The sequence below is a fragment of the Bidens hawaiensis genome, unplaced genomic scaffold (assembly GCF_021521415.1).
Source record: "Bidens hawaiensis isolate Kalapana, Puna unplaced genomic scaffold, B.hawaiensis_p1.1 tig00027301_1, whole genome shotgun sequence".
NCBI classification, from domain to species: Eukaryota; Viridiplantae; Streptophyta; class Magnoliopsida; order Asterales; family Asteraceae; genus Bidens; species Bidens hawaiensis.
Window position 1 is genome coordinate 93,785 of NW_027494408.1, and position 12,955 is coordinate 106,739.

The following is a 12,955-nucleotide window of genomic DNA, read 5'->3' on the forward strand; positions in this document are numbered from 1 at the left end:
AAAAAGTAATTAAATAACTTATAAGGGCCACTTTATATAACCTAACCCATTCTAAACTACCCTTTTTTTTAACTTCATGCCAGAGAAATTCTGGACCCGTCACTATCTTTGGCCATAACCAAATGGATACGTTGCGTTGATACTCACTATTTTTGTTAATATTCTTTCCCCAAAGTCATATCAAATGTCTCGCCGTGTGGTCCAGACTACACGATTAGATTTTATGGTCGATGCAAAGTCGCGTCGTACATTTGTTTCCGTTTCTGGGCAATTGCCTACTTCAGCATTTCAGGTTTTGTCCACAGAATAATTATGTTACTGTTCAAAAGAAGACAAAGATGACTTTATGAGTTGCTCAAGGAATTAGATGCAATTTCAATATTATTCATTTTAGGAGGTAGCATCTCTTAATGTCGTATAACCAACTACATACAGCCCATTGTATGTCACTTTTCGAGATTCTAGACGCCATTGAAGAGCTAACGCTCTTTCAAGATTCCAATATTGCGGTTTAGTGATCATTGAAGGTAGCAGATTCAAGACGTTTTCTTCCATAGAAATTCAGATCAACCATCAAATACCAAAAGTTATGCGGTACAGAATACACAATGCATTTGAAGATAGAACTTTTCGGCTATTAGCATCTGTAAATAAAACAAGTGTGCCATTTTGATGCATGACAACTTCACAGCTTCTAAGATGGAATCAATAATTAGGCGTTGTGTTTCTTGTTGAGGTCGTAAAGCACACATAAGTCGGCTGTTGTCTTCATCTGAAACCATTCATAAATTTGACATATATCAGAAAGCTATTTAAAATAATTGTAAAAAAAAGCAAAAAAAAGTATAAAGCACAAATTCTGCTATGAAGATGTTGAGTGGTATAATAGTAAATAAAATAATCATGATACCTGAATAACATTGACTAATTGCTTGGTTGCCCATCCAAAGAGAAGTAAAGCAAGTAATGCAGAATATATCATGCTTTGTTTTGCCGCACCCAACAGAACCTAAGTTTTCATACACGAAAATTACATCGATGACTCCAACATATTAAACAAGTGTACATCACTAAAAAAATTATTTAAAAAAAAAATCCTTTGTGCTTACATCGGTCATCTTTTCTGACTCCTTTGCGAGAAGAAACAAAGTTATGTAAAGAACCTGAAAAAACGGAAATTCACTTCATAAGACGTAAGGGTGAGGACTCCATTGAGAAAATTCTAAATGGTAAGAAGATCATAAATATATATATATATATATATACATATGAATGTATATATATAGGGGGGGGGTTCATGAGAAAACTACTATCAAAGACTAATAAAAAAAATTAAAAAAATGTAAAAAAAGATATAAATTGTATAAAAGATTAAAAAGGTTAAAAAAGTATATGTAGCTAACGAAGTTACATATATGCATCTCATATGAGGTACAGATAGCGTATAAATTATATATAACTTCGTGATCTACATACTTTTTTTTTTCTTAGCTTTTTCATATTTCTACCGATATAAAAAATTAATTGGTTAGTAGTAGCTTTCTTGGTTTTCTCGATCTTTTTAGTTTTCTCATGATCCCTTCCCTATATATGTACGTATGTATATTTAGGGAGATCTTTGCAGAACACTATATAATGAAAGAACGCTCAAAACAACACAAACCATTCATTCTTTCAATCATAAAAAACTTAAAAATTCAAGAAAAAGGTATAGATTTAAAATTTATTGTTCCTCACTCATCTCACCTAAAATTCAAAAGGAATATGAACAAATTAGTTTTTATTGTCCGTTTATGTATATATAACCTACATATATGTAGCTCATGTGTAAGTAAACAATGCAAAATTTAAAGGCATATGAACGAATATGTTGGATAGTTTTTTATGCGCATAACATACCCATGTGTATGCAAAAAAAGTACAACTTCTTAAAAGTATGCACCATTGATAAAAAAATTAAAAAATAATAATAACAAATAAATAAATGGTTAGATTTGTTCTGTGTGTTCTCACAAAAAAATGGTGTTCTAAGATTATCTTCTCTCTCTGTTAATATATATCTATCTATGTATAGAAAAAGATGAGGATAGAGGGGGGGGGGGGGGTAGAATAAGCATTTACCTCGCAAGCTACGCAACAGTATCCCATAAACATTCTGTTTCCATAATATAACCTAAATAACCAACTGGTGCTATCTTTCACGTCTTTATGATTAGATTTGCCAGCCAAGAAAGTACTGCATTAAAAAAGTGGTCCAGAAAGTCCGAGATATATTATTCCATACAACTATAGAATGCAATAAATCGACTCATGCACTTATGAGTTGGTCGACTTAAGTTATATTTTATCTCACACGAATCTAACATGTAAAATCAACAAACTTAGTTTAAAAACAGATCAAATAGTTCAAACGGTGTCCAAAGAGTTCTTTTAAAGCCTAAAACATCTTAAATCGTTTATTGCATTAACTTTGTATCATAATTCACAAAAAACGGTGTGTGCATACCTGTACATTTGCAACCAGTGGCTTGCAATTGACAGGAAAACAAAGCTAGGCCTGTAAAGTTGATGAATATATTCAGATACAAATATGAAAGTGAAAACATAAAATAGTAAAATAGAAGTTAAGAAATAAAAAACCTGTAGACTTGAGAGAGAATGAAAAGAAGACAGGCAGTACTTATCCTGAGATACGCGAAATTCCAGTTATAATATGAAATAAAAATGAAAAACATTGAGAAAAATTACAAGCATATACAGGATATGAAATATATAATAAAATTGTCAAGAACTTATTATAATCACCTATCTGTGACCATGTCCAGAACAGCCCCAAAGGTTGAAACTACAAAAGAAATTTTTAAAAAAATATATAAGTTACAGAAATAGCACATAAAAATCCAAGAAAAATTGAAAATGGTTAAAAATAAGCAGAAAAATGCATGTAAAGACATCTTGATATTTCAATTACTGATAACTCCTTACCTTGATTAAATTTGCGAGCAAACCAACCATCCAAGGCGTCACAAACAAAGCTGAAACAGCAAGATCAAACATTTTACTCCTAATTCGAATCTTTAAAATAAATGTTGGCTTTAATAGCTCTTTTCATATATGCATCTTACCTAATGAAATAGAGGATGGAAAAAAGCTCCTTATTGGTAAAGCATATCGCAAAGGCATAGCAGTTAAGCAGAACTCTTATGTATCCTGTACGTACGCGTAAGCAGTCAAACTCATAAAGATCTAACATGTTTTGCATACTAATTGTGGAATCAATTTACATAATAACAGAAAGAGATGCAAGAAGGAAAGAGTAAAGAAGTGAAGAGTACAACGTTTGTTATTAATAACTTGATAAGAAATAACAAGTTAATATACCAATTTTAACTAAACTCAACAATATCTGCAATAAATTGGATAAGGAAAACGACAAACAAATCGTCAAAACGACAAAAGTAATAAATAGAACATAGGGTAAATGATTACACGTTTTTAAAATAAATTGTGATTTACTATTAGCATTGACTGTAGGCGTATTTAGAGGTAACAAAGCATACACAAAGAAAAGGTTAAGATGACTATAGTTTCAAAACACGAACCAAAATTAAAAAAACAAAAAAAGCAGGACGGTTATGACATGACGTTACAAGTTAAGTAATTGTTTAATTTGTTGATCAAACATCAAAGTACGTAAAGTTTTATGCATGTAATATAATTCACTGTCTATATAGTAACTCACCAATGATGTTGGGGATGTAAAGATACACACTTATTGTTCGAGGTCTTGATTTTGGTGTCATCTCTAGTTCTCAGCCACAAATCAAGATTGTTGAAATCTGTCAAAGCTTACAGCAATCTAACCTGCATAAATAATACTATTTTCAGATACCAGATATTCTTTAAAAAAGACAGACGTAGAACATTTCAAGTGCATACATGAACACACAGAAGTTTAGTTTCATAATCAACTCAAGTACAACATGTTATCCATTATAAGGTCTTGCAGAGAAGTGTTCTTCAGAAATCAGAATATCAGTTATATGAAACCATACAAAATAATGCTTGTTGTAGCAATATATTCATATAAATAATGTTCTAACATATTTTACTTAACTGGCATATATTAGGAAACATACTACTGTGTTTTTCATCATTCCCATAAATATTGGTATGATAGTATCCCGAATGAACATATATATAGAAAAAACCTCGACCTGTTTTCCCTTCAAATGAATTTATCACGTGAAACATCCGTCACTCAACAAATCATGAGATCTTACACCATACAACCAATCAATTTTCATTAATCGCAAGACCATTTTTTTTATAAAAACAAATAATGCCTGTCTATAATTTCTTAATTCAGCTATTAGTATTAAGTTACTGTTTGTTTTAGATGGTTCTGAAGTTTGGAACCTAAATCATATTCAACCGTTTGTTTCCGTAAAATACATCTTAACGCATGTAATCGAGTATATTATCAACAAACAATCACCTTCAAAGATCATCATAAACAAACCATAAAACACAAAAGCTAACTTAAATTCATCAAACAAACAAAAATTTAAACTTTTATTGATGCCTTGATCTGAATCATCTGATCCAACTTAAAACATTACCATCTAAATCAATCTAAAAAGGTAAAATTACAAAAAAGCCCTAGCCTTTGAACCCATAATAACCTAAACTTCACTAATAACTTAACTCACAACAATCAGATTCAACAAAACATTAAATTAGTAATAAAAACTAATACCTGAGATTGGATTAAGATCAAATTTGAGGAAAATGTGGATTATTATTATTATTACTATTATATTATTAATATTCAGCTTGTTAAAAGTCCCCAATTGCCTTAAACCCTAGAAACTAAGGTCACAATGACGGAGGTGACGGCGGCGGCGACGGCGTGAGGTGGTGGCGTGCGACGGTGTACGGATGACGCCGGCGATGGCGTCGGAGCACCTGCAGAGAGAGGTATGTGTGTGTGGCAAGGTAAATAAAGTTGAAGAAAACAGAGGGGTTTCAGATTTATATTATTCCTACTTTTAATAAAAAAAACAATGAGAATAATGTTTTCTTTTCTCATTTTTTTTAAATATTGGTGCCTCTAAAGACATATGTTTGATCTAACTCCGATGGTTTACCATAATCGTGTGTGTATTCTTCGGAACTAAGTGACGTGATAGTGGTCAGCGACGTACGAGTTTCCCTATAAGGGACATGCCAGTGTATACCTCTTCGTTGTGGTCGTACGACTTCCGTCGTTAAACTTTGTTGTTTTGAAAAAAACAAACATTATTATTTATTACTATTAGGATTTGTAATTCCATAATTCTATACGCTTAACACAAATGATATAAAGACGTCCTCGTTTATTTTGGTGAAGCAAAGGAGCAAGAATACAAAACTAGAACGGAAGAAATGACGTCGATTCAACATCGTTAATTTTCCATTATAAATTCTTTGTTTGGACTACTTGTCTCTTATAAGTAGTCTTTCTTTTTGTTTTAATAAAATCGGCTCTTAAAAAAACTTTTAACACAAATGATTGACCTAAGTATGAGGCATGGATATTTATGAACATCAAGATTCAGTGATTCGCATGCATTTATATGTAAAAAATTATTAAGATATAGTCTTTGGTTATGTATCAATGTAATGTTTGGGTGTTTGTAACTTTGTATGTATTCAGCATCTTATTGAGTCATTTTGTACTTGTATTTACATTTGTTGTAGTGTTTAAGGAAAGTCGGTTTTGCTAATAAAAAAATACATCTAAACGCTTTTGTAGCTTTCTTTTTCTTTATGTTTATTTTCAAAACTTTCATATTCATATTCATATTCATATTCATATTCATATTCATATTCATAAAGGGGATCATCAGTGACAGTGTTTCTGGATCCATGATCTCGAAAGGGTTTCCTATGTTCTGAGTGACAAGTTGTGGTTGTATTGCTCAGTTATACTTTTGGGAAGTTTTGGTAATATTTTAGACATCTAACCTTAGATGCGAAACCTCAAAAACTACGTAGTTTTGGTTAAAAAAAAAAATAAAAATTGATTTTGTTTTATTATTTCCTTGATTTCTTTCCATAATTTTCTTATCCCCCTTCCTCATGTCTTCAAGTACACGAGACTTGCAATAGATCGTGAGAAAGGTTATTTAGGATTTCTGATTAATGGCAGCCATGTATTTACATGAGGTATTAATCTATAATAATGGTGCATATGTGATAAATTGGAGTTGAGAAATTTATGGAAAAAAATAAAGAATATAATGAATAACATCAATTTTTAATTGATTTGAATCAAAACTACGTAGTTTTGGGAATTTCGCATCTAAGCTTAGATGCCTAACAACCACATATTCACTTTCCCCATGTATAATTTAGGATTTCTTTTACATAGCTTAAAATGTGTATTGTTTTACATGAATACATGAATAAAATGTTTGTTTAGTTTATCTTTACACACATTTTAATATGAAATTCTGTAATAGTAAGCTATATCCAAATAATAATAAGCTAACCTATAACTGAGTTCTTAATTGAATATATCACAAATAATTTATTAAAAGTTATAAAATTGATTCATTTAACTAGGTTTACTTATTATGAGGAAGATTAACGTACAAATGAAATTAATGTGCTACACGTGAGAATCAAGTAGAGTAATTATATATACAAGTCGAGTAATTATCATAGAGTAATTATATAATTACTCTATGATAATTACTCGACTTGTATATATAATTACTCTACTTGATTCTCACGTTTAGCACGCTAATTTTATTTGTATTTGATCCAAACCCTTATAAACCTGTTTTACACAATTTGTTTCTCTTTAAATTTAGTATGATTTACTTTCATGTTCATACCATTACAAAAGGATTCTCAAGAGCAACAGTTTACTGTTAAGAACATCAACAATAGTCGGTTCTTAGAGTGAGGTTGTGTCCAATGATAATTTTTAGCCAGTTGGGCGCTTTGGAGGTTGGATTTCTGGAAGGATGGGTTCGAATAAGTTTTGGCGGATGAGCGTTTGAATAATAGCATCTACGTACAAAGCGCATTTTTGGCATTATTTTTGTAGATGCTCTTGAAAATGTCATAAAACTTGTCTAGTCCTATCATATCGTAAATACATTCATTATTCAGAAAACACTCATATCATTTCATAAGAGAGATGATCATCATAAAAAGAAAAACTAATTAAGTTATACTAAAAAAAGGTCAATAATTCCTAAAAATAGAATGTGAAACCGCAATCCCTTTCATAATCTATTTGTAAAAGCTAAAAGCGTCCTAAACATGCGTAGTCGTTAACACTTTTAACATCTATCTTTAATAACTAAATTGTTCGTTAAACGAACTAGTTATCTTTTAATTTTGGATTATTTAATATAACTCAAAAATTATTAAACTTTTGTAAAAGATTAAAACTTTATTAACTTTTAGAAAAATATAATTCATTATTTTGAATAAAAAAATAATTAATATAAACTAAATAAAAAATATTTAAAAACCCAACATTTTTTTGACCAACCAAAAAAAAACCCAACATATACTATCCATATTTTCCACATTAGTGTTATACAAAAACCAATAACAAAAAATATCTACCAAAATCAATCAATCATACTTCGTAAAAATCATGCAAATAACAATGCTATTAGCATGGTCTAGGATGGTAGGATGTAGATAAACCGCATCTCTATTCCAAAGGATAAAAATGTAGCTTTCAGAGGGAACATTGACAACAAAATCAAGTGTATGAAGCCTATGAATTACCGTATAAGAAAAGGTTCAACAAAAGACTTCAAAATAAGTTGTGACCAAACACCAAATTCCAAGTGATGAGCATCATCTAATCACCACTTAAGGTCACCATGCCCTACAGTAGGCCACAAACAAAGGCATTCACACCTTCATCATCAACTTTAAGCATGCATTTAACACATATATAGCAGAACAACATCTAAACATTAATGAAAAGGTGCATATAAATAAAACAAGCAAAACAAAGCGGTTTAGATATTGAAACGAAACTAAAAAAGATATACATGCTAATGCTAGACTACATGTAGCCCACACATGCTTATACTATATAAGTATATAATTCTAAAAGACCTAACCGCAAACGGTTGACCAAAACATCAAACTAAAAAGAAAATTTTTGTAACTTTGTCCAACAAAAGTATGATGTGCTTGCTAGCTATAGGAGTAACTCAAACTGCAATATATAACCAACCACCAGAAGGGTATCTTCAATTGATTTTTTGAAATAAAACTGCAAAATAAAGAAACAGCGATAATTGTTTACACTAGTGTTAGTACTAAGATCTTGATCCGTATTGATTATTTTCCAAATATGGTAAGAAAAACGAGCGTATGGAAACATATAGTTACCTTAGGTTCGAAAAGAGGTGGTGGCATTAGGTCAAAAACACATCAGTCATCGTCGGTACTTGATGATGATCCTTCTCCGTTAATACACTTCTTGCCGGTGTCCTGATGAGGGTTAAATTTTTTATTTTTAATACAGTTTGTATAAATATGCTACAATGTGACTTGAACTAGTGACCTTTTAATGATGAAGCTTCCAAAAACTTTTTACTAAAGCTATTAGCTAAACAAATATTTGATGGATAAATATCATAAAAAAGAAACCAACATACTTGCTCATATATGCAAGAAGTCCCTTAACCTAGTTTTGGTGTATTAAAGTTCCTAAACTTGTAAAAGAATACACGAAAACGTCCATTAACACGAGTATAAAAACATGTATAATTTAGAGTATATCGATTACCTTATTCTCAACAACTTTTCTCTGCCTTACAAAATTTGGAAGCTGATTCTTGGGCTCTCGAATGCGTAGCACACCTCGTGGTGTTGGGAGTTTTCTGTTGAAAGTATCAACATATAACCTTGGATTATTATTCCCGTTACACTTTTGCATAGAGGATTCTGATCCAACAATGGATGTAGACGAACCCATACAGTTATCGGTTCCCAAAATGTCAGTTTTTGGAGCAGGGTTAGATGATCCATGAACCCTAGCTACCTGCAAAACGTTATACGACGGTGCAAGAATTAATGTTTAAACTAACAGAAATCAACATGTTGATCATGTAATATACTTACAGATTCAAGATCCACTTTGCTGTTGGGCTCCACCAGCACAATTGCTCCTTCTTCCGGACGGTTCACATTGTTTGCTACATACAGAGATTGTAAGTACAATGCAACTTCTTTGCATGACTTAAAGGACTCATTCGTCGGGCTGATAATATCTAGAAAGCAACATATTAGACAGGGGCGGACCTAGCATATAGCTAGGGGTAGCCTCCGCTACCCCTCAATTTTTCGACGGCAGTACAAATTTTTATATGTTTTGGTCGGATTTCGTATTTCGTTACCCTTGAAAAATATAACGCTACCCATGTTTGTTTAAAGCCCAACCAAATTAAAAACCGAAACCAATTAAACTCCAACCAAATTAAGCACAAACTAAATAAAACCATTTGTTTGTTTTACCCTTATGCTTAAACGTTTGGTCTAGGCCGGACATCATCATTCAACAAAACAAAGTTTCATTCAGTCGTGGCTTACACCCCACATTTCCCCGATCCCCTTCAGTCATTCACTCATCGTCCACAATTTGAATTTTATTTGTTCAATTTAGGTATTCTTCTACTTCTAGTTAAAATTGTAATTGTTTATTGTTTATATAAATTGTTAATTTGGAATTTTTTATGGTCAATTAAATGATTTTTTTAACAGTTAACTTTTTTTAGTTTTTGCTGTCTATAGATATCCAAGTTAGCTTCATGTAAATGATTTGATTACTAACATAATGTTTGGTTTTCTATTTCATCGGACAACACTATCAACTCATACTTAACATCCAATCCTCATACCAACCATTAATATCTGCTTTACACATCTAAACTCAAGGGTATATTACTCGAAAGCCCTAGATTACTCTCACCCAAACAGATTTAACTAAACACATATATGAGGCATTACATTTTGAAAAATATTTCACAACTACTTAAAATGAATAAAACACAAAATTCAATAGAAAAACTAAGTTGGCAAGGAAGAAACTAGTAAGTAAAAAGTCATTACTAAAGTAATTTATTATTTATCAAACTAAAAACGCGCACAAATTCACGATTTAATTCATCTTACAACTCTTCATCAAATCATACCTAAGCATCCGACCTTTTTACCAACCAATAACTGCTTTACTCATCAAACCTAACGAGCATATTACCCATTACCCCAATAGGTGGCCCGCAATATTTAAAAAAATATTCAAGTACTAACAAATGAACTATAAAAGTAAGAGTAAAATAGTAATTAACCACCTGATAAATTCGCGGCAATACAACGCCGTTTTCTTAGCACGAGGGCGCAACGACAACTGTATCTTCCAATTCACCGGCAACACGTCCTTCACTATCAATTCCGTATTAACAAACTTCCTTCGTCTCCGGTTACTACCCCAAAGCCCTTTCAATCTCCTTATAACCCCTAGAAACTCTTCTTCCGCCACCATTCCTTTGCTCCTCTTGTTTAACTCCGCGTCAAACAACCCGTCACCATCACGCGCCAAATATTTCAAATCAATCACATCATCTTGCACATTAATCACCCCCAAACCCTCAAACTCATTCTCATTTTCCGGTTTTCGCTTCTGCCTCCTCGGAAGGTTACCCACCGGCGCCGGCAACTCTGGCGCCGGCGCCACCGTGTCACTGCCGGAGATTAATTTCTGAACCGAATTTAAAATCGATTTGTTTTCCGCCACCTTTTCGACATCATCATCGTCGGAATCGGAATCGGAAGATCTGCACTGGTGAGAGAATGTAAGGCCCCGTTACCGGTAGCCCTACTTTCGTGTTGGATTTACTCATAAACGCATTTCTAAATATCAGAGTTAATTAAAACATTCGCGGAATATAAAAAAAACTTTCATAAAACATTTCGTAACAATCCAAACTTGTCTTAAACAAACAACTTGTCTTTCAAAAACAAAGTAATTAAAACATATCACGTCTTGAGCCTTCTGATGCCAGCCTCTTATTCAATGCCACGTGTCTCCTCAAGCGAGCTGTCTCATCCTACTCACCTGCGTGCATACTAAAAGTCAGCTACGCTGAGTGAGTTCTAGTTAATCATACATATACAATACACACAAACTTATATTCTTTCATTCATACTTTCATACTTTCTTTTATACTAACTTACTTTCATATCTTACGTTATAAAGAGCATTACGCCCTATATTCCTCGAGTATTATTAGGGCTCGGTACCCTCCTTCCTCGAGTATTATTAGAGGTCGGTACCCTCTTTCCTCGAATATTAGTAGGGTTCGGTTCCCTAGTTCTCGAATATTAGTAGGGTTCGATTCCCTCTTCGTTACCATACATCATACCTCGAGTATTATTAGGGCTCGGTACCCTTTTCGTAACCATACAACCATCCTTTCCTTCTTTTATTAACTTTATCACGTTCATACACATAAGCATACATATCATACTTACCTTATACATAGCGTTACAACTTGACAGTACGTGCAACATCCGAAAATCGTTCACGTACCATCAAGCAATCATTCATACATTTCACATTATTCACATAAGGCATACACTTATCTCTTAGGATAAAGCGTATTAACAAACATATTGAGTATGCACACAACCCCGAAAACATAACACATAGATGGGGCTAGAAACTCACCTGAACACGGTTACGTTCACCGTTAATTGTTATTCCCTTCTTGAGCTGTGCACGGCTAACTATATAACAATACACGTATCAATCATCTATCGCTATCTATATTGTGTTTCTAGTTCAATTATAACCCACAACGAACAGGGGTCCGGGGGCAGCGCCCCTGGCAGCGGGGTTCTAAGGGCGGCAGCCCCTAGCAGGGTCCAAGGGGCAGAGTCCCTGGCTGGGGTCGAGCTGTCAGGTCAGCTTGGAAAAATTTTATTTCCATTAACTGTCTTAACACATTTTTCATTAGGTTTTTAATTTATTTTCTAATTTGCTAACTCCAGCGAACTTATCATTAAGCGAACTTAACAATAAGCGAACTTAACATTAAGCAAACTTACTGTAAGCGAACTTAACGTCATGCGAACTTATCATCAGCGAACTTGTATTAGGCGAAGTTCATAGTAGGCGAACTTGTATAGATGCGAAGTTAACTTGAGCGAAATTAATATTCGGCGAACTTAGTCTTTAGCGAACTTAATCCTTAAGCGAACTTAGCTTTGCAGGCGAAGTTGCTCAGCAATAGTTACTGTTCGCTCTAAAACCCCTTAATCATAATCGTTTTGTCGTGAAATCCTTGAATATGACACGGATCAAACCCGTAAACGTTCTTGTGTTCATTCTCGGATAAAACTTGACTCGAAAACATATAAAGTTCGGACCTTTATGATTAAAACGTTTAATATTAGGTCTAAGGTTTATCTTTAAACGAGCAGCACCTATCGCAGGTCCTGTAAGTTCGTTTTAGCCTCAAGTTTACAACTTTACGTTTCATTTACACCCGATCCATTCTCGTTCCAAGTTTCAAGGTTAAATGTTAATAAGAACGTAATCTTTAAGGTAAAAGACGTACATTTAGTGCCCGTTTGGATTTCGTTAAGCTTGATTATGAACTCTAGATCTTGTATATAGCTCTTGTGGTAAAGATCTACTACAAGCTAGCGTCCGTTTGGTCTCAAATCTCTCTCGTCTCTCTCTCGGCTGTAATATGGTGAAGGATGTGTGTGTTTTTGAGTGTGTAGAGATTAGGATGGAAAGAAATGAGGGTTTAGGGTTTTAGGTTGGTTTAAGAGGGTATTTATACCTCTTGAAGCCCATGGACCTAAAGCCCATTACTACTTAATCCACCTTAATTATTCTAAGTCAATGATCCGTTCTTTA

At 33.1% G+C, this 12,955-nt stretch overlaps 1 protein-coding gene across 1 annotated transcript; it reads right to left on the reverse strand.

Annotated features, from left to right (window-relative positions):
- Nucleotides 1–528: 528 nt before the first annotated feature.
- Nucleotides 529–5,010, reverse strand: LOC143575172 (putative CDP-diacylglycerol--inositol 3-phosphatidyltransferase 2). The gene is made up of 11 exons (XM_077059614.1): nucleotides 4,760–5,010; nucleotides 3,743–3,864; nucleotides 3,126–3,210; nucleotides 2,986–3,035; nucleotides 2,806–2,845; nucleotides 2,641–2,685; nucleotides 2,507–2,557; nucleotides 2,122–2,236; nucleotides 1,110–1,163; nucleotides 911–1,009; nucleotides 529–772 (listed from the first exon to the last, which is right to left on the reverse strand). The coding sequence occupies exons 2-11, from the start codon at nucleotides 3,801–3,803 to the stop codon at nucleotides 713–715; spliced, it is 660 nt and encodes a 219-aa protein (XP_076915729.1). The 5' UTR covers nucleotides 3,804–3,864; nucleotides 4,760–5,010; the 3' UTR covers nucleotides 529–712.
- Nucleotides 5,011–12,955: the final 7,945 nt, after the last annotated feature.